Raw genomic sequence first — 27,079 nt, forward strand, 5'->3', positions numbered from 1 at the left:
AGCGGATGCCCACGGTGACAGTTTTTAAAAGGCACTCCAGTGATGCCCATGTCTATTTGACTCCTACCACCATCAGTATGCAAGCTGACCTCTAACAGAAAGAGCCATCCCGTGAAGGAAGGGCTTAGTGGCTGCTTAAAGACATGGGATGATGATGAAAATGGCCACCATCTACCGCCTGACACCAGCACTGGCCACCACTCTCTCAGTAGCAGCACTGCTTTATCTGAAAAACCAACGACACCACCGGACACCAGCAGCAACCAGAGAATACAAGGGAGCTTGCACTGAAATTGAGAAGCTAAGTATACTCAGGTGGGATGTTAGATGACATCATTAGGTCCACAGAGCAACCAACATGGCTGTGGAAAAAAATTATAATTTATGGCCATTCCAAGTTGCAAATGTTAGTCTTTTTTTTTCTCCCAATAAAAAGTCTATTAGCTTAAAGCTTTTAAATAAAGATTCAAAATAAAAAAATTAAATGACAGAAATATTTGAGTAACTATAACATGCCAGGCTCTCCAAAGCCAAGTACATAAAAGAAACAAAAGGATACAACATAGGAAGCCAAGGGTTACTGTCTCACCACCCAAGCACACTTCACAAGGACTGGAAAGAGGGTGAAGGACAACAAACCCAAGCCCTGAAAAGGTACAGGTGATAAAAGCCATTGGCATCTTCTCATAGGTCAGTGGATTGTCTGGTTCTAGAAGCAGGAGCTTCTCTATGTGATCTGAATTTCTGATGAGCATCCTCTCCTGGGATAGGTTCTGCTTATTGCTTCCCTTATTCTTTTGGTGTGACAGACTTCTTAGTCAACATGACACTCAAACATTTGTCAACTTGTACAATTCGACGATTGGCCTTACTGACCCAAGTGTGCTAGCCAGAACTACTTAACAAGTACAAGTGAGAAGTTCTTACTGGATGTCAGGCCATTCACCCATATAGAATCCTGGCTCCTCCTCAACTTCATTTCCCAGCACCAACATTTGTGTACTCCCCAGCCTTTGCATGCTGATTTTCATTTTCAGAGATGATACTGGCCCATCATTCATCACCACTCCTCCCCTTCAGACCTCAGTGTTGACTGTAAAAATTGGAAGGACGGTACCACACTTCTCTGATGCACTCTCACCATCCATCCATCACGGTACCCAGCATGAAGTCAGGGTCTCACAACCATTGGCTCAACAGGGAGTTGGAGAGATGGCTCAACAGTTCAGAACAAGCACTTACAGAGGACCTGAGTTTGGCTCCTAGTTCCCATGTCAGGCAGCTTACAACACCTATAACTTCGGTTCCACTAACTCCAATTCCCTCTTCTGGCATTGCAGGACATCTGTATTCCTGTGACCATATCCACACACAGACATATACATAATAGAATAACCCTTATGACAAATGCTGGCTGAACAAATGAATAGTCTTGCCTCTCCAGGAGGGTTTCTCCCAAACCAAAACAGATCAAGCCGATGTCCATTCACATATACACATATACACATATAAGGGATTATTCCTCTAAGCACACAGGCATTTTTGATGCTTTCTCAGGTGGATTGCTTTCACAGACCATGCTGAGATGTGGTCCCTGTTAAGTCCCAAGTCTTCCTCAGCTCTTGTGAGTATCTCTATTAAATTTCAGAGGGATTCTTGTGTTTCCATCTTCCCATCAAAAGGAAAGAATGGCACCCCCATTTCAAAACACTAGGCTTATGAGCCTGCAATACAACAAAATAGTGATCTAGAAAAGGGCTTTATTAGAAATACAGATCACGTAATAAAGACCTACTTCTAAAACTAGACAATGTATTGATTGACAAGAGAACTATTCTTCATAGTCTCAACTCACCATCTGACATAGTTACAAATTGAAATCCCTTCATTGCCCAGGTGACTGCATGCCTCTCATGTCCTTCTAGGCCAGAGTTTCTACAATCCAGAGGGTCATTGGAGCTAAAGAAGGAGGAAGGGAAGCAGGTGACTGAGAAATGTGTGCATGGCGGGGTCATGTAACTGGTGAGCAGTAGTAATTATTCTGGGTTGTGGCAGAACTTGAAGCACTGATGAGGAGTGGTTAAATTACTAATGGTAGTCCACAGAATACAACTCAGTTAGTTTTCTGTTTTCGCAATTCAGATATGACAAAGACTACGTATTAACTATAGGTGTGGCAATTTGCCAAAAAAGCATCCACCAAACATAATCAGACAAGAAGGAAACATATCTTTGCTCCCATAATGCCGGCAGAACAGAATTTTATTAATAGGCCAGCATGGCTCTAGAAACTCAAAGCAGATTTGTTCCCAGCTGTTCCTAGGTATTGATGCAAGGAGACCTCCGTGTTTTCCAACTGCTTCCACCTGGCACTGTCAAAAACCATTAGCTCATAAATGACGCACGGGCAGGGGGGATGCAACCACATCCTCTATGACTCCTGTGATTTATACCCATGTTTCAAACTAATGTAAATTCAGACTTGAGTAGACATAACCATGAGGGAATGCTCACAGGAGAACCAAGCATACAGAAGAGAAATTTAGAGTTCAAGGGAAATGGCAGAGATAACACTGTTAACAAAGAAAAATAGGAAAGAGGAAGGGACCAGAGAGCTCAGGGGGGGAAAGTCATATTTCAGGGCAATTTGAGAAGAAAAGGGAGTATGTTAAGAGGATCAGAAAAATAATTCAAAGGAAGGAGCCCACCAGAAGTCCCAGAAGGGGGAAGGCTGAGGACAGCCAAAGGGACTGTCTGAATATGAATGTCACTAGTGACTTCTAGAAAGCTTTCCCCCTCATGAGTCTGAGGGACAACCAGCAAGTGGTCTTGAGACTTTCCCATGCTTCTGCAATTCATTCCACTCCACCCGTCCACGCTCCCCTCTCTCTGGCCCTCCTCTCCAGAGCTTGCTGACTTCATTAAGGTTCCATTCCAGCCTCAGATCCAAGGGTAAGCCTTCTCTGATGGCACAGCCAAGGTCCAGGATACAGGGATGCTGTCTGCTCCCACAGTAAGTAGCATGACATTACACTACACTACAGTGACTTGCTCAGGTGTGTGGCACTCTCCCAGACAACTTGAATGAACATGTCTCGTTGGTTTTTGCATCTTTTTATACAGATGCATCTTTTGATTTAAAGTTCACCTTTGATAAAGGCTCATCTGACAAATATATCTAGAAAGAAGGAAATACCGGAGGCAGAGGCAACAAAAAGGGCAACAGTGTAACCAGTACCTCCAGTACTTTCCTAGCAGCTCAGGAAAGGGAAAGCAGTTTAACAGTGTGTTAAGAAAAGCAACTCCAGTGCTAGAATAACAAAGACAGATCTGAAACATGCAAGCAAGTATTCACGAATGCATGTGTATACATAAGGATGTATGTGTGTCTACATTTCTGTTACAACAGCTCTCCATTCAGCACAGCAAGGCAGCCTCAAAGAGGTCCCAATGTGGACAGGGAGAGAACTCACACTGGATAGTGGTTTTGGGGTGTGGGCGAGTAAGGCAGACATGAAACTAACAGGTGAGGACAGGGAGAGGTGTGAAAAGCCAAGGGCAAGCAGAAAGCATTGGTCCCCTCTTCAATGTGGCCCCTTTAATCTTAGTTACTTTTTCTTGTCGCTGCAACAAAATACAGGACAAGGAGAAATTTAAAGAAGCCCCTAATCTCTAAATCCTGATTGGTGAAAACCGTTACCTATAACTTGGCAACAGATGTTTGTGATTTTTATACTTATAAACCCCACTTCTGCCCCTGCTCGGGGCTGTCGGAGAAACAAGGCTCCCGAGTCTTTTCCTGCAGCTCTGATCGATCAGTGATCTACTTATATGGTGAATTAATAATACCTTTGAGACCTAGAAGTGTTGTCCCTCTCCTTCCTCGTGGTGCATAACGGGCTGGGTCTAACAGTGACAGCTCCCTTCCCTAGCCTGTGGACACCCAAAGATAGGGAATGTGTTATGTTTTATCCTTCAGAACCATATGCTCAGTGGAAGATTAAAAATATCAACCCTCTGAAAAGTGAAGTAACTTGATGCTGAAACAGCCCAGCTGTTACTTATACCCAGTATCTCAGTATCACTGACTAAATCTGGGCAGAGTTGACCACACACTATTCTCTTTAAAAATAAACTGACATCAGACACCTTACTACTGGAACCGTTTTACTGTTTTGTTTTGGTTTTGACATCTGTGTCAAAGTACAGTCTGAAAAGTCTAAATATCATAGAATGGAATGGAGGTAACTAATGGAATGGAGGTAACTTTCCTCTCAGAAGACCTAACTGAGGTGAACTTTAAATCAAAATGTACTTATTAGAAAGAGTAAAGGAACCCCTCACTTTCCTAATAAGAATGAGAAATTAAGGTAAGTCATTGCTCTGGGAGAAGATAAAAATATCACAGGGAAGGGTATTTATTTACACTCAAACACCAAGCATATGCTTTCTCTGTGAGCACACTGTTTCGAATCAGAAGAACCATTCGTGGAAACGGATGGTGATAGAGGCATGGAATGAGCAAAGGCACTGAGATCAAAGCCAGCAAATCATGTAGTGGGATCCAAAGCACACTAAAGAGGAAGCTGATGTCAGCAGAGTCCAGACCACTCATCTCTAGTCACTTGCCCCCGATGATGTTCAAGGATGTATGGATGTTTGCTGCTCGTCACTGGACAGCCCGCGAGTTATCTTTCACTTCGGAAAAACACACTGCCCAGTAGCTGAAGTCCAAAGAACCAATACAGATCTAGACAATGATGTGAACAGTTTAAAGTGTGTCACACACTGCCATATTAAGTTTCCCGGTACTTTAAAAATGTAATTTGACTTCCGTGAATCTCCAAATCAAATCACAAGCAAGACACCACGTCTTTCTAAGTTAGAGATGCTGAGAGCCGTACAGAGACACGGTGGCTCTGGGGCCACATGAAAGCACAAGATATTGATTAAAATTACATCAAGTGCAGCTGCTGTCCACAGTAATTTAACTGCCAGAGGAGGAGGGCATTAGCCTTACACCAAATGACCACACAATTCTGAGAGCTGTGGAGACATTCTTGGGTCACCCAACCATACATAGCTTGGGATTACCAAGGGGGATTGAATTTACAAATTACCATCTGGCCAGAACTGGATCATGTTCAAAAGATGGCTACCTTGGTACAGAACTCACAGTTCATCATTACCAACATGCTGTTATGCATTTCACTGATAAAAATGTGAAGCATCCCCCTTTCGGTTAACACTCCCAGTCATCCAATCATCTTTCTTGAACAAAACACTAACAGCAACATCACCCCCAAGTTGGAGGTGGGGGTTCACACAACATAGTCCCTTCTAAAGCAGGGTACACTTTTATTAACATTTTGTTATTCTCCGACAGTGTTCTAGGTCCCACTTGGTGTCATTTCCTCCAGTGTTGCAGAGGGCAGAGAGGGGCAGACTATGGCCCTAAGTGAGATTGCTAGTTACCAGTACCCTGTGGCTGGGTTTCTAATCACTGTTGGAGAAATACGCACCATAGTATCAAGAGTAACTAGGTTTTCAGTTCACTCCCACTTCTCGTCACAATGCACGTTCAGTCAGCAGACCCTTCAAAGACTGTATTTAAGATCCAGCAAAAGAGGAAGAAAAGCAAACCATGGAGTTTATACAAACGCTACGCCACTTTAAGTCAGCAGAAGTTAATCAGCATACAACTTCTCACACTTATTTCTGTGGTTCAGCTGGAAGTGGCTGAGGCAATGACCTAATTTAGGACTAAGCTAACTTAGGGCTGAGATGTGGGCCATTTTGCTGCGGCCATTGGTTGGGGAGCAGATGAGCCGAGATGACTCCAGGCTACCTTCTTACACTACTGTCATGCTATTCCCGGCAGCAGACTGTCTTCTGCACTGTTGTGTGCAGGCATCCATCTTCCCAGTGAGAGTGTGAGCCCCTAAGGCTAAGAGCTGTGCATCGCCTGCCCTTGGCACACAGGAGGCACAGATTCACTCTACAATAATGCTAAGAAGGAAACAGAGGAATACCACACCGAATGATCCAGGAAATGAAAAAGCCCACAGTGTCTGAAGATGTGTATTTATCTCTCACTAACGACTGCTGGTCCTATCCCTTTTATCATTAAAGATGGATAGATAGTACTTACCCCCACATAACCTTTTAATATTCTTAAACAGCCCAGACATACATGCTCCACAAGGCCTCAGAAGACAAGTACCCAAGGGACGAAAGACCACTGGAGGGCAGGAAAGTGAGTATCTGAATTTGTCTTCATGTCAGAAGTGGAAGAATTGCTTTTGTCTGTTAACTTTCTTTTTTACAGCAGTATTTTTTCTATCTATAAAACATAGTTCAAGAAAGAAATTTAAAAGGTATGACAACTCCAAGTAGTAAATGCCATGTCAGCAGTTCCTGGGGTATGATTTGCGGAAACTTAGAGATCTCCAAAACTCTGAAGGGACAAACAAGGTCCATCTTTGCCTCAGATTTCATTTATTAATAAATGTATTATTAATTTAGGATTCATATTTAGTTAAGAATGTTTACTGAGACAGGAAAATCATGACTTCAAGGCTAGCTTGTACTACCTTGGGCTAGACCAGGCTACTAGCCATACTGTCCAAAAATCACTTCAAACATAAAAGACAAAAAAAAAAAAAAAAACAACAAAGGAAAGCAAATAAAATGGACATGGACATGTTTATTAAGCAAATTTATAAATATTTAAAAACATTGTTTTGATTTCTAAATACATTAAATAGCATTAGGCATTGCCAACAAGAACGAGAAAGCATTTGGGATCAGCTTCTGAAGAATGCCAACTAATTGCTTCACTTTAATCCAGAATTTCCTTGTCTTACTTTGTTCATATCTATAGGTACAGGACAGGATGGAGACGGAGGGCACCAGGAATAGCTTTGAGCTGTTGTAGCAAATGCAAATTACAAGCTTCAGCATGAACACACCACCCTGTACCTAATTCAACAGTGTTTCAGTTTGTGCATAAGAACTAATGAGCAGAAAATCTGTGATATAGTCATCCTCCATCTTCTTCAGGGATGTTCCAAGACCTCAGAGGATGCCTGCAACTGCAGATAGAGCCAAACTCCACTCAATCTACATTTTCCTCTATCTATGCATATCCTTGATAAAGCTTAATTTCAAAACTAGGCACAGTAAAAGATTAACAACAATAACTGGTAGTGAGATAAAGACAATATAAGTTAGGCGAGGTGATATTTTTCAGAATAGGTTATTGTGTGGTACTCACACATCTTTGGATGTGAGATGATTTGATGCCTATTCATGAGATGATACAGGCATCGTGACACAGCCTTAGTGAAGAGGGGTGAATGATGCAGGCATTGTGACATAGCTTTAGGCTGATACCTAAGAAATATCTGAACACAAGCACTTTAATGCTGTTCATTGAGTAGCCAACAGCTAAGTGGGCAGGTGAGTAGCATATAGTGTAGATATGCTGGACAAAGAAATGATGTCTACACAGTAAGAAGGCAGCCCTAGATTCTATCATATTATTCTGCATATGAATAGCTATTATGCATAGCTTGCTTCTGGATTTTTCCATTTACTATTTTCAGAGTGTAACTGTCAATGGGTAATTGAAGCCATAGAATGTAGCCAGAGATAAAGAGAAATTGCTACATATTCTTAAACCATATATCAAGAATAATATAATATCACTCGGCAGTGGTGGGCATGCCTTTAATCCCAGCACTTGGGAGGAGGAGGCAGGTGGATCTCTGTGAGTTCAAGACCAGCCTGGTCTAAAAGAGCTACTTCCAGGACAGGTGCCATAGCTACACAGAGAAAAACCCTGTCTTGAACCCCCACAGAAGAAGAAGGAGAAGGAGGAGAAGGAGAAGGAGAAGGAGAAGGAGAAGGAAGAAGAAGAAGAAGAAGAAGAAGAAGAAGAAGAAGAAGAAGAAGAAGAAGAAGAAGAAAATATATATTATAATATAGAAATAAGGAAAAAGAAAACAAACCTTGAATGGGTGAGCGAGTGGGTAAAGGGCTGACAATCTGCAGAAACTTCAAGTTTCTGAATTTGATAACAAGACACACCTTTCTGTCAGCTACTAACTCACACATACCAAGAAACCTACTTTCTCTAGAAGAGTTTGTCCGTAGTTCTTACCTGTTTCTCACCAGTCAAAAGGTAGGAAAGCTACATGTGTTTGGTTTCTCCTTCTCCCTACAGGGTGTTGGATAACAGTTTCCTTGAAATTAAGACATTCCATCCTGTAGGACACTCCTCAAACTGGAAGGTAAACAACTCAAAACAGCTTCAGGAAGTCCCTGAAACTGACCAGATTCACTAGGCCCGGCCCTATCAGAGTAGGCTATCAAAGCTCAGCTCCCTCAGATGACAGAACTGAGCTGCAAGGAAGACTCTAAGCCCAGACCAGCTGCCTGGGTGAAGCAGAAACCAGCTGAGCTAGATTAGACTAGAGTTACTTAGAAAGAACACTCTTCAGCATGTTCAGATGTCTGCAGGCTGTGCAGGGTGCTCCAGGTTCCCATATTTTGTGAGCTATCACTCATAATGGGGGTGGGGCTTGGTGAAGCAGCTGTCTTTGAGTCATTTCTGCTCCTAAAAGTAACCCCCTCATCACACTCCCATCAGGAACCCTGATAATATTCATTAGTTCAAGCTGGACTTTGCTGGTATCTGTACTTTGGTCTGTAATGGGTTCCTTATCTACTGTATCTCCCCATGAAAAGTTTTGTCACACAACTCAGGGCAGTTCAGGTGCAGAATACACCAAGCCATTCTGCCAACAAACATCAGTCAGTTGCCAGGTGAATCTGAAACCTACTGTGGAAATTTATACCCAGGACCTGAACACATAATAATTTTAAGTCAGCCTGTAGAACAATGTTGAAGTTCACTTCGCATACAATGAAGAGAACTATATTATGTTCCCAGTATATCAGTTTTACATTTGATCATCAGTGTACTGACTTCATGGCTAGTATGAGAGGGATATATACATATTATACATATAAATAATATCTATGACTATTCTTTAAAAAATAAAACAATAGGAACAAATGACATAACTTTATATTGTCAAATGCCTAGAGCCAAAATGTTCCTTTAGCGTTGAAGAATCATCCAGGTGGACCTAAATTGGTCCTTAAAGAATATTTATCTGAAATACAAAATCTAATCCTAAATGTCAAAGTGCAGCAATGTTCCTTCATTCAGCAGGCATATCTCTACAAACTGTTATGTTACTAAAGGAATTTTAGATAAAACACATTATCTGACATTTCTCAAAATTCACATTTGGATAGTTTTCATTGAAAAACAAACAAAAACAAAAACCCTGTCACTTTCCACTTTATGATTTTAAAATATCTATCTATCTGTCTGTCTGTCTGTCTGTCTGTATGTATGTATGTATGTATATGTCAAGGATGCTCATGCTAGAATTGGAGTGTGTGTGTGTGTGTGTGTGTGTGTGTGTGTGTGTGTGTGTGTGTGTTTGCATGTATGCACATGTGCACATGTGCTTGAGTGCCTGTTGCTGGAAATCAAACTGAGAGCTTCATATGTGCTACTAAAATGCTCTACCATTGTGGTACATCCCAGTGCACCCTCCCCAAACCAGAACTGTTTTCAATATGGAAATCTGTCTGTATTAAGAGGAAAGGCATGTTATAAGAAGAGACTACTTGGAGTTATTAAAATGATAGATTAGACCAGGTGTGGTGGCTCACTCCTGTAATCCAGTGCTCAGCAGACAGAGGCAGGAAAATCACACGAACCACACCAGCCTGGGCTATATAACCAGTTCACTCTGCACACTAAAAGCTATCTAAAAAGAAAGAAGAAAACCAAAGAATATGGTATTTCTACGTACAAGAAAAGATACTTGCTTTATAATTAAGAAAAGTACTGAGGGGCTAGAGGAATGACTGAGCAGTTGAGAACACTGGCTGCTCTTCCAGAGGTTCTGAGTTCAATTCCTAGCACCTATATGGTGGCTCACCACTATCTATAACTGTAGTCCTATGGGATCTGATGCCCTCTTCTGATGTGCAGATATACATGAAGAACAAATACCCATATACATAAAATCAAAAGTAAATACTTTTTTAAAAAGAGAAACATGTTAAGTACAGAGGATTATCTCACTTCATAAATACACACACACATTGAAAGATACATAGACATTATCATTTTATCGATAAATAACATTTATATATAATTATGTTCTTTATAATGTTCATAAGAATTTGAAGTACCTACAATGAAGCTATCATTTCTCCAGTAAGAAAAGTATACCAACATTAAAAAATTACTTCTAAGTTCCTGACTAATTGATCTTTCCTCCTTGTTGAGGGGCTAGTAGACTTCTAAAGATATTTGTAAGTTCTTCTCATTTGTAGGTAGTAAATGACAGAAAATTTTACAAGAGAGACTTTTGCCCTAGGGTTGAACTCTGCTAGAAAAATATTATTCTCAGCACGAGTTTAATTAAATCTGCAGCCGAGGAGCGTCAGGGCCTATCAGGCAACTTGGCAGCATTGTAGAAGCCAAGAAAATAAAACCATTATAGAAGCAGTTTTTCAACAAGGAACAGAACACTGGAGACGTTTTGGGACAACGTGCTTGAGGGAGATGTTGAGAATGTAAATTCTAAACACAGTGATCTTGACACTGACCTGAGCACACCTGGGGGGTGAGGGGGGGGACCGGCTGAGGGGGCGGGGGAGGAATCCTCAGGTGTACCCAGCAAAATCCAGCCCTGCCAGCAGATTCCAGCTGGGGTCTAAATCTGGAATAACAAGGAAGTGCTGGGAAGGCAGCACTAGGAAGTTAAGCCATACTCTACTGGGGCCTGGGGGACCTCCACTGTGGGCAGTAAGGATGCAGGCTTAACTGAAACAGCAGCAAGCACTTTGCTTTGAGCTGAGACAGAACACGCCACCGTGGTCGTTGTGATGGTCTTCTTGAACCCTAAGGGTCTGAATGTGTCTGGGTTAATTTTTTGTCTCTTAATGTTTATGTATCGCGGCTTGCAAAGGGAATCTTCCCTAAGGAATCTTAAAACCACCGCTATGATAATGACAATAGCCTCTAAGGGTCAACGGTTAGGAAGCAAGCATTTTTGGGAGTCCAGAACTCGTGCTGATATCCGGGTCGGTGGCGCTATTGGGAGGGGGCGGAGCCAGAAAGCAAGGCCCAAGTGAAAGCAGTTCAGTCACCAGTGCACCCCATGAAGACACGTCTACCTCTTCCCCTCCCCCCTCTCCTGTGGCCACCACGAGGTGAACAGGCCTCCTCTGCCACCCGTACTATGCCACTTAGGCCAAAAGCCAAGCCAGCTTCGACTGAAACTTCCAAATAAGCTGATTTATCTTGAGCATTTTGTCTCCCAGATGGGAAGCTAATACACAGGTCCTAGTGGCACCCGGGATGAAAGACAGGCCATAATTGTGATGCCTCTACAGGATGTCAAGTGGGAAGGCAGGCTTCAGGTGGATACAAGGTACAAAGCTGCTGGTGCAGCCAGGTGGCCTTCACCAATACTCACCTGATGCCCTGAGGCAGGAGGGGAGAGAGGCGGGGCTTCAAGTAAGGCCTGTGAAATCCCCATATGAGCACTGTTTAAAATAAATAAATAAATAAAAACAGCAGCTGTTGTAGTCTAGCTTGCCAATTCTTCTATCCTTCCTATTTGTGGCCGCACTGAATTACCATCCACGCTCGCTCTGGACACCTGGTTCTAGCAACAGGGAAGCCTGACCTTCGGTGGCTTCCACCCATTAAATAAGCCAGGGAGAGGTGTCCCGAGCCATCTAGTCGACTTCTGGCTCTGCTCCACCTCCAACATCATGGAGGAACACTACCCTAAGGACTGATAAAGCTGTTGTTTCTCCCCAAACATACATTCCGGAGTTCATATCCTCACAGGCTACTAATTTACAACCAAGTACTGTACTGGTTCTCTCTTTTAGGTTGGGGAAAAGAAGCTCGAGTTCCGTCTGTATTGTTACCAGCTTGTTTTCCCCATGGACCGTCCCTGGAATCCTCTTACTGCTATTGCCATTCACGCTACCTTCAAGTCACTTCCTCCTCAGCATTCCCATTCCAGCTTTGACGCTGCCAGCTGTGTGTGCTAAACACAATTTGTCAATGCCTGCCTCTTCAAAACAACACGGAATGGCTACTGGTATACCAACCAAGAACACTACTTGAAAATAAAGTAATTCGATAACTGCTAAGTTTTTATTTTTTAGAAACAAAAAAACTTGTTATTTCAAATTCCTCCTCCCCATACTTAATACGGAAAAGGTCACATGGTAGAAAGGCATCTTTTTTATTTTTTTTAATGCTTAAAAATCTATTTATCATCTCCCTAAAAGGACAGTATACAAGCCACTTTGGCCCTCTCAGCTCACCAAGTAATTGATCTCTTTGTCTGCCCACAGTCCTGCAATGATTAATTACACCAGCAAGGTTCCATAAGGCCTGGTTTGTGCAAGTCACTCATGGTGAAGCATACACTCTAAGGTTACTTGCAGGCAAACACTGCTGGGGACGCTATATTCGATGCTTCTAGCTTTGTTGTTCCCCAAATCACTGGCCTGAAACACATACCCTTTAAAATGCGTCTACTTAATTAAGAGCCCAGGTAGTCTTTTCAGAAGTTAAAAAGGTTTTCCTAAAACCTGACTTATGATTTGAATCCTGCTTTTGAGAATTCTGGAGCACATCTCCAAGTAGAGTGACCCACTTCTTAACACACCACATAGAGTGGACAGATTGGTTTCAAGGCTTACTGCACTTCCAAAGACATTACATTACCAAAAAAAGCCTTTTCTAGTCAAGAAAAATATGGTAATTTGATGAGTCCCAGACGGCTATGCTTAGGAATGCACATATACCAAGAAAGTTAAGCATAACTAAGAAAGATTGCTATATTCAATGAAATTATTTTGAAGTGCTTGAAAAACATAATTTTATTCAAAATGTGATGTGTTCGTTTTCCCTTATTCAATTTAAAGCCACCTGAAGATTAGGCCTTGTTAGTTTCCCCTGGGAAGCAAAAAACATTAAACTCCTTTTCATGGTAATTCATTTACAAGAGTAAGAAGCCTTTTGTTGTTGTCACTTAGCTATGTTTTATTCATCTTGTGTGCCTGTGTCTGTGCTCATGTAGGCCAAGGAGTATGGGTGTGTCTAACAGATGACAATTTGTAGAAGTCATTCTCTTCTTCCACTGTGTGGGTCTTGGGGACAGAATTCAGGCCATCAGACTTAAGTGTCTTTATCTACTGAGCCAACTCCCTGGCCCAGGATATTCTTTTCTTAATGAATGACTACACATAGTGCTAGGTCAGTGTCAATGACTCAGTAGCCGGCACCAGAACAGAAAGACAGCATGAGATGTTGAGATAGCTGGAGTTCTCTTCAGCCTTTATTTTATTTTTATTTATTTTATTTTATTTATTTCTTTTATTTTTATTTATTTTGGTGAGAGAGACAGAGACACAGACATATGCTGCAATCCTCTTTCATTAAAGATAAAGATGTTTACATTAAGAGCCCATGCAGGCTCTTAGCAGCCATCCATAGCCACAGAGTTATAAATGAGTATTATTACTAAAATTATCTTTATTCTATTAAGAAAGCATAAAGTCCACATGCAGAAAACACATTTAAGTATTTAAGTGTACACTCATTTAGAGCAACAGTTCTCAAACTGTGGGCTGAAACCCTCTTGGCAAACTTCTATCTCCAAAAAATATCTACATTATTTTTCATAACAGTGGCAAAATTATAGTTACGAAGCATCAATGAAAATAATGTAATGGTTGCTGGGGAGGGGGGGAGATCACCACCACAACACAAGGAATTCAATCCATCCTTGAATTATTGCATATATATTTTTTCCTTAGTCTTTATGTTATATTTTCCTTTGTTATTCTTTCCATAATAATTAAAAAACACAGCACACATTCAAGGGTCATAGCATTAGGAAGGTTGAGAACCAATGACTTAGAGAAAATTAAGTCAGAGATGTTGTAAGAAAATACTGTGGATCTACATGCCAGAAAAACATAATTGGCTTGCCCACGCCAGAAGAAGAGCTGCTGAGCAGGTAGGTCAGTATACTTCTTAACCAAGAAGTCACAGGCCAAGATGTCTTGACTCATTCTGAGCACTGCGCAGGTGCCATCCAGGAGTCTTTAGTAAAGAATGCTCACAGCCCTGTCTTGAACCCCCCTCACCCCCCAAAAAATAGAATGCTCACAGGATAACAATCACGTGACCACCCCTTGCCTGGAAGAGCAATTCCAATATCAGATATATCGTTGATGACCTGCAATTCAACAAGAACAATGAAAAGAGACACTTTCCAAGTCTACCCCATAGAAAGCTCTCAATGACATGACTGCTAAGACATAGAAGGTTTAAGGACAGAGAAGGCGTTTGCAGTATGCCAATGATAGAGAAGTTCAATGTGGGGTGTCCCCCTGACATGGAGGACCCAACTGGTAATGGTTTTTCTCAAATCTTTTAATTATCATGGAAAGAATAACATAAAGCAACCTAAGGAAAAAAAATATATGCAATACTTCAAGGATGGACTGGATGACGACACAGGCAACTATATCACAAAGTAAATACACCCAGCTGTGATCACAGAATCTAGACATGGGGATGTGATTCCTAGCACATAGTGGCTTCAAATTTTTTTTTTGCAAGTTTCAAACTTTTTATAAGAGCCTAATTAATCCTGGCCATGCACATATTTAGTTGGGTGGCAGACACAGGCAGATCTCTTCAAGTTCCAGGTCAGCCTGATTTCTATTGTGAGTCTGCCAGGGTGGCAGAGTGAGATCCTATCTTTTTAAAAAAAGTTTTTATAATAAAGTCTGGGGGAAATATCACAACAAAAGAGGCATCGGTCTCACTGGGACAGTGGTTAGTCTGAAGAGCAGTACATTTTGTTCTTAGTCTGACCCCAGAGACTCAGAGCTCAGGGGTGAAAAGGGCCTTGGCATTCTCCAACATAATTAATCCGTGGTATTATGGCTCTCTAAAAAATTTAGAAAAACATTGGCAATTTCACAGTATTTTCATAAAACTGTACGTATTTGATTTACAAACTGTGCTTGTGCCCGAGATCACATGCCTCTACACTTCTGGCTTTAAAATATAACCAAAATGTTGGTAATAACCAACGATAAGATTAAGTGTCCTCTTGGCAAAAATGAAAATACTCCTATGTTGGTTTCCTCAGTATTTCTGGAATCAGGTGACAAAATAGAAAGTTTGGGAACTATCGATCCAATCCAATACCTCCATTTTATTTTTGGTTGTGAGCTTAGCCTTAAAGAGCTGAGCCATCTTTCCAGCCCAGTCCCTCCATCTTATAAGAAAAACTGAGCCCGGCGGTGGTGGCTCACACTTTTAATTCCAGCACTCAGGAGGCAGAGGCAGGAGTATCTCTTTGAGTTTGAGAGCAGTCTGGTCTACAAGAGCTAGTTCCAGGACAGCCTCCAAAGCCACAGAGAAACCCCCACCTCAAAAAACAAAACAACCCCCCCAAAAAAACAAAACAACAAAAAGAAAGAAAGACAGAAAGAAAGAAAGAAAGAAAGAAAGAAAGAAAGAAAGAAAGAAAGAAAGAAAGAAAGACTGAGGCTAGAACTATGATTAACTGAAATAGTAGTATCTCTGTGAATCCTGGGCAAGTCCTTCGCTCCAGAGATCAGAAAGGTGACCGGCATCACAGGTGGGATGCCCATCTAAGAACAAAACCGAGGCTACACACACGGAGACAGGAGCCAATTGGCAGGTCACCTCACTGCTGGCTCTGCAGTGGTGTACTGCAAAAAGTCTTTCCTATTCTCAGCGCACTTACAGTGACTTTTCTGAGTTTTGATGTTAGCCATTCAACCACACTTGTAAAAAATATGGTTTAACACAAGAGCATAAGGACATGCAAATTTACCCCCTCCAAGACTATCATCTGTTGGGCTTACTTTCTTGTAACCAAATGGAAAGCATGAAAGTTTATGCAGAATACTGTGAAACAAGCCATTTTCCTACGTAGGCTTTTACTATATGGAGACTCAAGATGACGAGTGAGACATAAGCAGTGGCTATCAAGTCTCAGACTTTAACTGGTTTAAGAAATATACTAAGAAAAATTGCACGTACAACTCCAAAAAATAGTATAAGAAGTTCATCATATTGAGCCCATATCTAATGGAGGGAAATGGTACAGACCTTGGAAGACTTAAAAAGAGGTTACAGAAGATAAACTGAAATTCAGTTTTATAAAAAACAGATTATACACCCAGTGACATGTCTCTCATTAGCCTAGAACTGCACAGAAAACAGAGGTGAGTAAAATAGCAAGTAGAAATGCACACTCATACCAAGGTTTACCTCTGTCTTAAGGGCCACAATGCCTTTGTTAACGTGTACTAGACATTAGGACAAATCTTCAAACTACATGAATTCCATTGCTGGCCCAAGTCTACCCATTCGAGGATGGAGAAAAATGATAAAAAAGAATGATCTAAGTGTTTCCAACCTGTGACCCACAGGCCACCTGAGCCCCAGGAGAGCTATGAAAGGCACCCAATACAAAACTGTATGTAGATACATTCTGAGTTTTCTGTATGTTATTATTATTGTTGTTGCTATTTGTAACTTGATGGCATGGTTCTAGAGCATGAATGTTTAGATAACAACATTGTGTTGCAGTGTCAAAAAGTTGGACATGCCTGACTGAAGTTCCCATGGCCAGTATAAGAGCAGCCTAAAAGATATAGCATGAAACTTGAATTGTAAGGCAGGGTAGCAGGGGCATTCAGACACAAACCCACAATATTTCAGGCACTATTTGTGTTGGAAAAGGATCGAGTGCAAACAGCTGCACAATGGTTTTACAGTCCTTTCACTTCTAAAGGTTCACTGTTCAGTGAAATGATCAGAAAATGTATAAAAAGGAGGCCAATTTACTTTCAGATCTGCAAATACAAGTCTGAAGTAAATAAGGAAATCTAATGTTTGTTGCTAAATGAGTTACCTATAGTAGGATTTTCTAACCTGTCTGCCCAGCTCACAATACCATCCCTTCCTTCTTTACAAAGAGCTCATCTCCTGTGGCAGCCATGCTGAGATGTGATCTTGGCTTCCTGGTCACAGACATGGAAGCCAAAGATGGACATTTGATACAAGCTGAACCAAATAGAGCCTCTCTCCCAAACTCCAAATTGGAATGGAGGTTTCAGTTAGTCTGTCCTTGTTGCTGGCTGGCATGGACAGGTGGATGTGAGGCTTCTGAAGGAATGAAAGAACACCTGGTTTGCTCCAGGATGATTTTTGGGTGCAGAGGCTCAGTTCCTTGTGGAGATTCTCAGCTATGCTTGGTCTTAGATAACTGTGGTGGTTTGTATAGGAATGGCCCCCATTGACTCATGTGTCTGAATGATTGGTCTTTAGGGACTATCACTATTAGGAGGTGTGGCCTCGTTAGAGTGGGTGTGGCCCTTTTGGAGGAAGTGGGTCATTGTGGAGGTGGGTTTTGCTTAGGCCACACCCAGTGTCCCAGACCACTTCCTTTTGCCTGTAGGTCCAAATGTAGGCCTCTCAACTCAGTCTCCAGGATTCATCTGCCTGCATGCCACCATGCTTCTGGCCATGGCAATAATGGACTAAACCTCTGAACTGTAAGCCAGCACCAATTAAATGTTCTCCTTTATAAGAATTGCCATGGTCATGGTGTCTCTTCATAACAATAAAACACTGACTAAGACAATAACGCTACCTTCTGTATAACTCCTTCCTTGTCCCTAAAAGCTGTACTTCTATGATTTATAACCAAGAACACTGAATACCTAAAAAGCTAAGATGGTTATTATAATACTCTGAAAATTTGAAAGGATACTAAATAGGAGCTATAACAGAGTTTAAATGTGATCACACAGAAATTAAACTTGGCAATGTAAAGGGAAAAATATAGTTAGATGTTGAATATGGTGTTTAATCTTGTCAACTTGATAGGATTTAGAGTCTCAACAGAAAGAAATCACTGGGCATATCTGCCAGGGATTATGTAGATTAGGTTAACAGAGGTGCTTAAATCCACCTTAAATAAAGCATCCTTTCCTAGGTTGGGTCCCCAGACTAAGTAAAAAGAAGGAAGCTATCTGAGCACAGAATTTCTCTCTTAGTGCCTCCTGACTGCAGATGCAATGTGGCAGCTACCTCAATCCCCCGCTGTTGTCACATCCCAACCCTGATAGACTCTGTGCCCTGGAACTATAAGCCAAAGTGAATCATTGCTTCCTCAAGTTACTTCTATCAGGTTTTTTCGAGACAGGTTCTCTGTGGCTTTGGAGGCTGTCCTGGAACTCACTCTTGCAGACCAGGCTGGTCTTGAACTCACAGATTTTTTTCTTTTTCTTTTTCTTTTTTTGGTTCTATCGGGTATTTTTGTCTCATCAATTAGAAAATTTACTAATTCACTGACTAGATGAAAAAAATGTTGCAATGTGATCGGCTAATGCCCTTAATATATATTAAATGCTCTTATAAATAAAAAAAAGCTATCTCCAAAGAGTGGACAAAGCTATATTGGTTAGAAAAAAATAATAATCCAAATAGCCAGTATGATAGAGGATATAAATATATACATGATCATTTAGTTTCACCAAGCTTAAGTTTTAATGAAGTGCTTCCCATCTTTTTGCTGATTGGCAAACATCAAAGGCTCGCCGCTAAATCAGTTTCCAGTCACTCACTGCTGTCTACAGCTTGCAGTGGCACAGCCAGTCTGATAACATGAATCATAATCATGAAGGTGCATGGCTTCTACCCAAGATCTCCACTCTAGTAGTTGTCCTTAAGGAAATAATTAGAGGACCAGAAGACATCTTAAAAGCCTAACTGTAAATCCCAGATGGACTGTCCACTAGAGATTCATTAATGTAAAGCCTTCCATCAGAGGAGTGTCAGCCATCACTCTGGATACCGACTTGTAGAGGAGTCCAAAACACACTCATGAATAGATGCCTTCAAAGGCAGATGCAAGAGATCTACTTTTTTTGTTTTTGCATAGTAAGTCTAAATCTATCTGAAGCATTGACAACAGTTACTGGCTTTACCATGTGTTGTTCTTTGTAGCTTTCAGTAAATTATATCTTATTTGAACTTTTTGATGACATGTTTTGCAGTTATATTTTTTAAAGTTTTATTTTTAGAAGTGGGTGGGAGTTAAAGAATGTGCGTAATTTACAAATAGAAAGAAATATTGATAAGGCAGGTAAAAACCATGAGAGGTGTGAGTGAGAACTGGGTCTGGGTCTTAAGAAGTCTACCACGTAAAAAGCCACCATGTTTTTGAATGGGCTCCAGCCCCCCCCCCCCCGGGCTGCATGCACTTAATTAAATTCAGATGGAAAATGCAGTGTAGGGAGCACACACACAGGGACATCTCAGTACATAACTACTGCACTGAGAAAATGCTAATCATCTAACAAGGTATAGGAGTCCTGGGGATATGGAAATGGGCCAAGCAAATCAAAAGCTAGCCTCTTGTTATTTTCAGAGTGTCTGTGATAGAATAAATTAGGAAGCTGGTAAAACCACTGAAGGGACCACTTAGGAAAGGCTCCTCAACGATTGCCCTCAACGTCAGTTTGTGTAATTAGGTTTGTCCTGCATCTTTTGCACACTTTGCATTCCCTCCATATGCCAGTATGACAACAGAAGGTCATGGAGGCAATGTTATAAACCAGGGTCAAAACCTGGTTACTTAACTGAATTTCTTCCCACTCTCTCACCTTCCCCCATTTGCAGTGGTAACAAACACTCTGCACTCGATGAGACAGACTTTAGGTTCCTCTAAGTTAGTGCTTCTCACCCTTCCTAACACTTCAACCCTTTAATACAGTTCTTCATGTTGTGGTGACCCCCATCCATAAAATTATTTCCTTTACTACTTCATAACTGCAACTTCGCTACTGTTAGGAATACTAATGTAAATATCTCTGTTTTCTGATGGTCTTAGGAGATGCCCATGAAAGGGTAGTTCCAACCCCCAAAGAGGTTGTGACCTCCGGGTTGAGAATCAGTCCTCTAAGTTCCCTTCTTCTAAGGGATTGAGAGCCACTCCTCTGAGTTCTTTTCTTCCATGACCTTCACTCCTACCCTATACGGTCTTAGCGAGAATCCTACAAAGGAAGTTTAGGAGGAATCCTTCAAACTTGCTATTGGGTCAAGCTTCCATCCCTGATCTCTGAAAGACAAGTTAATCTGTTTCTGGCAATAATCCTGTTAGGTCAGGCCAGCTCAGTGACTTTTTGTCCACTGACTCCTCACTTAGCTCCCTGGAGCCATCAGTCCAGCCATCCAGAGTTGAGCCTAAATGCTATATAGCAACAGAGTAAGTCAGGAGCATTTTTCTTTACAGGGGGGTCCACAAAGAGCAGGGGAGGTGGCAGAGGTTGGGCAATGCTATAATGCAGACTATAGGATGACGACTATGTCTTATTACATGACAAAACTAGCATGGGACCAGTGCCTGCCACACAGTAGGAGGGCAATGATGTCATCATTGGAAAATAACAAAAGCAGATGAGCAAAAGAGAGCATAACTTAGAGCAAAAAGGCTAAATCTCTCTTTAGATTAGGCAAATTAGAAAACTCAAGACACTTAAAAATATTTTTCTACCGAACACAAAGAAAACTGTCTTGAGCGATATGTGTTTGAAGGAAACAAGTTACCAGATGGAGTTGCCATCACCAAAGCCAGAAAACCCCTGTATAGTAGCATCATATCATGCATGATATTGTCTACCCAAACAGAATCCTACCACAGGTCAGAATGGCTATATACGGTTGCAGAAAGCACAGGAGTCTTAGAAGGAAAAAATGGCTGCCACAGTTGCACCACCTTGGAATGAGCTTGGAATCTGGAAAATTAAAGTCTTCTGAAAGTTACCACAGAGGCAGAGGAAACATCTTCAGCTCCTAGGACTTCTGGATCACCTGCAGGTAAATGCTATGGACAGGGCGTTTCACTGACCACCCCACCCCTGCTTCTTCTCATCCTTTCTCTAACCATAAGTGGAAAGAAAGCCTTCAGTTTCCAAAGTTGCAAAGGTCGAATAGGAAGTTCTGAAGCAGGAGCTCCACAAAAAGGTGTGTGAAAGAAAAGTGAGTATGCCAGGGGAGATCAGAACAGAAAAGGGGGTGGCGGGAGAAGGCTGGGAGACTTCAGAGCTTCCGGATAGAAATGGTTTCTTTGTCATTACTAGGACATGGCCAACTAATGTTATTTGTTGGCAGTTGGTATTTAGTGCCGTCACTGAGAGATGGAGTGAGTGGCCTATAGATTCTAAAACAAATTCAAACACCTGTGAGTTGGTCTTTGGGTTTCAATAAGGTTATTTTGTTCAAAAGTCACAATTCAGAACTAACTCCATGAGACTCAAAGAAATTACCTAATGCACACTTAACAAAAGTTCACAAAGTGATGTTTAAGATTTGACATTTTTAAAAATCCATATCCAGTGGTACCTTTATTAGAAAATATATAACAAAGGAGAAACATTCAGTTACTTACATGCAAAATTATTATTGAAAAAGATGTATCATTAGTAAAACTTAAATGATACTTAATACACAAAGTAGTGTTTCTCAAAAAACACTGGCTCATTCTTTGGCACTTAAGCAAAACCTCCATTACTGCCTGCATGTCTGAGTCTGCCTGAAGAGTAGAAGTTAGTTAGACAGATCTTTTTTTTTTTTAAGTTTAAAAAAAGATTATAACCTATTAAAACTATGAGCTGACCTCAGGCCCCTGCACCACTGGGACTACCTTTGTGGCATTTGAACTTGTGGAATGGTAGGGAAGTGGCTGTCCCCATAGTCTCTGGGTCAGATGGTGGCTTCCCCTGGGTGCTCTCTGGGCAGACCTCACAGGTTCAGTCAGTGATTTCAAAGCCAAGACTCAAAATGGAACTTGCTAATGCATGTTTTAAAAAAGATATCGTCTATTTTGCAGCGCTTCCAAGAACTTCCTGACCTGGCAAATAGCCCTTAATCTAGTTCTCACACTTCCTAATGCTGCAACCCTTCGAGACAGTTCCTTGTGTTGTAGTGACCCCTAACCACAAAATCGTTTCGTTGTAACTTCATAACTGTCATTTTGCTACTGTTAGGAATAGTAATGTAAATATCTGATATGCAGGATTTCTAATATCGACCACAGGTTGAGAACCTCTCGCTGATCAAGTGGTTACATCCTCCCTCCCTCAACAAGAAACTCTTCAAGGCAGCATGGAAGAGGGTCTTGAGTCTCAGCATCCCCAGGACTACAGGGTTTGCTTATAGCTGATTCTCTATTTCAGTCATATAGCCTATCTGTTCTTAAAAGGGATTGCTAATAAATGATATAGACTGCCTTCTACCATCCAAAATGGTGGGTCATCAACATCACAGGGCAAAGCCCATTCTCCAACCTCCCAGTCACCCACCGGGTAATGGCCTTCTCTCCTGGAAATCTTGGAACCAGATGCTTTCTTCTTCCACTGAAGTGTGTGTGTGTGTGTGTGTGTGTACACATATCTCTAGCCTTCTTTCTACTTTTTATTATAAGACATAGTTTCACTAAGTTGCCCAGCCTGTTCTAGAACTCACTCTACCTCAGTTGGGCTATATAACTTGTGATTCTCTTACCTTAGCTTCCTGAGTAGCTGAGATGCTCCTGCTTCAACTTCCCAAATGGCTAGGATTACAGGCTGTACCACTAAGCCTAACTTCAAACTTAAGAGACAGAATCAAAGGACTAGGTTCAAAGGCATTCTTCTGTTTCCACCATTTAAATAATCTTCCCACCTACTGCATCCCTCTCAGGAACTGTCTAGAACACAGAAAAGAGATTTCTGCCTCCCAGTTCCTCTTCTGATCATACCCCCAGTTCCTTCTTCCTTCCTTGGTTCAGCCATTTTTATCACTTAGAATGCATTCTTGAAAATGTATAAAGAAAAATTTTTTATCATATTTATATATAAATTTTATAATAATACACTAATTAAAAAGAAGAATGATAGAGTTGAATAATAATGCAGTACCTTATTGTACCTGGTGAAAGTAGGCATTAGGAGAGATGTTAGTGACACTGTTAATGACATGTCCTGGGTCAGATGGATGCATTGTAATTTGAAACTGAAGAGAGGGAGTTTGGTGTCATGGGCCCTGGAGTTGGACCCTCTGGGTTCAGATACTGATTATATTAACATGGGCAAGTTGCTTTACCATTTCATACCTGTGTTCTCATCTATGAAGTAGAAATGATAAGACTGTTGTGATATGACACTTAGATTGCCTAATATGAACTTGAAAATACTAAAGAATGCCCAGCATTATATAAACATTACAAATACTATAACACAGTTTATAAGAATGAGTTCTCTTAGGAGGCTGAGGAAGGAAGACCAGGATGTCTGGGTAGTAGAGAGAACCTATTTAAAGATGACGGCAGCCAGGATCATGGAATTCTACCCACTTGAGTGGGAAAGATGTCTCTGACACAGTGCTTTGTGAAAATTTTACAGAGTAACACCAACTAGGATCCTGTCTGGGGAAGAACACGGAAGTGTTCAAAGGTACATCCAAACATTTAGAGAAGCACACATCCCCAACACTGAGGGTCATGGGGTAGGGTGGGAGGAACTGACTCATTCCTGAAGATCTTTGTGAGGATTAACAGGCATACAGTAGAACCTGTTAACCATTTTTAAAAGTTGACGCTTTTATAGTGACTTTTTCAGCCTTGGAGTGAAACATCTCTCATGTTCTAGCCTAGGTTAAGACAGGCCTCTTGGAGAGGAGGAAACGGGGTTAGTAGGGGGTTATGCGTGTGTTGAGGGATAGAGCCATCCAGCTTCCTGCTCCCACTTTTCACTGAAAATTTCTTTCTTTTCCCCTTCCTCATACTTTTGTGAGGTTTCCCCTTCATTGTGTCCAGGTGGTTCCCACTTTGAGAAGGACTCTCTTCCCCCCACCTCTCCTAATCTCACCTTTTCCCGGTGCCTCTCCCAGATCTTCAGGTGGCCACACGCCACCAAACCACCGGCTTCAAACCTCCACATATACAATTATGGGACTGTACCTCTCCAATTGCTTTTGACCTTGCAAAGGGTCCAAATGGGCTTTTGAACTTTTTTTTTTCCAGGCAAAGAACTGCTGTAGTAAATTAGCAGGCGCATCTCCCCGCCTTTAGGTTTCCCCACACAGGCTTCCTCATGGAGGTTACCGGGCTGTTTTGTTCCCCCGTGCTGCTTCTCTTTCATGCTTGCCTGCAGTTATGTCATACACCCACCTACCCAGCCCACACACCCAATCCTCGTGCTCCTCTCTTCACACGCCAGTCATCAATCCCCATTTGTACACAAGTGCGTGGAGTCACGACCACGGCGATGACGCGGGAGGAAAAAAAAGTCAAGATTCGAGGCAGAGTGCTTCGCAAGCCACCTACTTCCTGCAACGGAACCCGGCTCGTAGGGAACCACGCCTGCTGGGGGGATCCGAGCCACCAGAACCGGGTCAGCACCGAGGCGCCCAGGCATAGGAGAAATTGATTGGTTCCCGGATGAACCAATCAGAGGGAGACGTCGTGCATCGGTTGGGGATGGCCAAGATTATAGAGGGGGTATCAAGGGAAGGGAGCAGGTATGCCGAACACCGGGTTCGGAGTGCTTTTGGGTCCACAGTCACTAACCACAGGGTTCTGGTCTAAATTCCCCATTCCTTCCTAGTCTGTCAGTTCCACAAAGCTAAATAGTAGATAATACGTAGGGAAAACATTACTTATCCCACCATTCACAAGACGGTTATTAATAGTCAATGGAGAAGTGGCCTTAGAGTATGAGAAGGGCAACGAAACCTTTCCGCCCCGTCCCACGCCCGGCCCTTTAGCCTAACTCAGTCGGTTTTTAAAATAGCAAATCACTCCGGAGCTCGCTTAATCGCAAAAGCTGATTACTAAAATGCTGCATTTGACGCCTGGAGTAAGTTTCTACCTCCCCAAGGATTGTGGGAAACGGTAGTGGCATTTACTGGGTCGAGCGGCGTTCACTACCTGCTCGAAAGCCCAGGAACTCAGAGAAAGACCTTGCCGAACGCACAGTCACGCGCACCCAGCCGGCCGCCTCGGGGCACACATCCTGCGAGCCTCCACCTCACCAAACTCTTCGCGCGGGGGCACAAAGATTTTTTTTTTTTTTTTTTTTTGTGGTGGGCACTGATACCAGGTCTTCCTACTGCATTGCAACTTCAGCAAAGCTGTTTTGCCCACTTTTACCCTCCGAAGTGTCACAGTCCCCTTATTATAAGACCAGTCCAACCTCAGCGTTCCCACGGTCCTGCGCCTCTACTATCCGCTCTGCCACCCACCGCCCGGCCCGGAGAACCCATCCATACCCGGGGGTTTGGGGAAAGAGGGGGGAAGGGAACTACTCAGTGGAAGTAAAGAGGTTCTCGCCGAGGCCTGGAGGCCGGAACCGGTGGAGAGCACCGAAGCTGAGAGAGGAAGGGGCTGGAACGGTGCGGGGAAGGGCCGCGAGGAGAGCGGGACGCGGGTGCACTCACTCTGCGTAGCCGGTGGCCCAGGGCAGCCGCCGGGTCTCCTTGAGGATGAGGATGGGGCGGGCGATGTGGTCTGCGCTACACTCCACCTCATCCTGAGACAGCCCGAGGAACTCCGGCCGACCGTACGGGAAGCGCAGGGGCAGGTCCGAGCCACCGCAGCCGCTGCCGCCGTGCTCGGAGCCGGAGCTGCCAGCCATGATGCCGCCCATGAAATTGGCCACCGCAGATTTCACCCGAGTGAGCATATTATTCCGGCGCCGGGCAGCCGCTGGGCGAGCAGGAGGCGGCGGCCGGCCGAGGCGCAGCGCCGGGCATGCAGGCTGCGGCGGGTGCGGGGCGCACGGGGAGCCAGCCGGGCCGCTGGAGCGCGCGGGCTCCCGGAGCTCAGTGCTGCAGGGGGGCGAGTCCCGGCCTCTCGTGCTCCCTGCTGCCGCCGCCACCTCTCCAGGCGACACTTCCGCAACCGGGCGACATGGAGCGGGCGGGCGGCTAGGGAGGGCCGGCTAGAGCCCCGGGAGCGGCTGGCGGGCGGCGGCTGCGACGGGTCCCTTCCCCGCCCCCTGCGCCCGGCTCCTGCGTGCGCGGAACTGAGCCCACCCGGCGAGCCCGCGGACCCGCCGCTCCTGCTGCCACCGCTACTGCCGTCGAGTCATGTGATAATCAGGCTGCGCGGGCTCGGGCTGCGGCTCTGGCCCAGGCTCAGCCCCTCCCCTGTCGGCCGAGCTCGGCTAGCTCCGAGATCGTGACCTCCTGAGGAAGACGGAGTCTGGCCTGGTCGGTACCTGGCGAGGAGGATGGGGGCGCTGTGAGCTGGTGGCTGTACAGGTGTTAGGGGCTGTCACATGGTGTCAGGCAGCAGGGAGATGCTAGAGGGGTAAGAGCTAGGAGGAAAACTGCCTTTGACCTCCGGAAAAGAAACTTCGCTGAGACAGGTGCAGTCAAGGTGGCGGGTCTCTCAGTCCCGCGGTGGAGAGAAGTAAGTCTACCTTGGTGTTGGAGTACACTAGAATCTTTGGAAGTTTCCCCTAGGCTGCTAGAGAATCACTTTCCTTTTCTTTGATTACCTCTACACGCCTCACTGTCCGTGACACAAGTCTTGTTTTGAATCTAGAATTTTACTACTGCAGAAAATAAAAAGTCTCTAAGAAATTAAGAACATGCACTATTTAAAATGACATGAATAATTTAACAAATTTACACAAGGTCTTTCCTCCAACACAGCCACAAAGGTATCTTTACTATTGAAGTATTTTAACTGCACAAAATTAAGGGCACGTGGAAAACTAAAGAGAAACAGAACACAGCCACTGAATTAAATGCTGAACTTTAAAAAACGAACAGATGCTTATAATAAAATATATTTTGGCGATCTTATGTTAATTGAAATGTCTTTAGAATAATAAATGTGCTTCTTTAAGG

The 27,079-nt window shown here is 43.0% G+C and overlaps 1 protein-coding gene across 1 annotated transcript in view; it reads right to left on the reverse strand.

Annotated features, from left to right (window-relative positions):
* The window catches only part of Ppm1h (protein phosphatase, Mg2+/Mn2+ dependent 1H), a 238,443-nt gene extending 212,135 nt beyond the window's left edge, over positions 1-26,308 (reverse strand). The window contains exon 1 of the mRNA XM_027392288.2: positions 25,661-26,308. Within this exon, the coding sequence (XP_027248089.1) occupies positions 25,661-25,905 (245 nt within the window). The 5' untranslated portion in view covers positions 25,906-26,308. The remainder of the gene's footprint in view (positions 1-25,660) is intronic.
* Positions 26,309-27,079: the final 771 nt, after the last annotated feature.

Source organism: Cricetulus griseus (assembly GCF_003668045.3).
Source record: "Cricetulus griseus strain 17A/GY chromosome 1 unlocalized genomic scaffold, alternate assembly CriGri-PICRH-1.0 chr1_0, whole genome shotgun sequence".
NCBI classification, from domain to species: domain Eukaryota; kingdom Metazoa; phylum Chordata; class Mammalia; order Rodentia; family Cricetidae; genus Cricetulus; species Cricetulus griseus.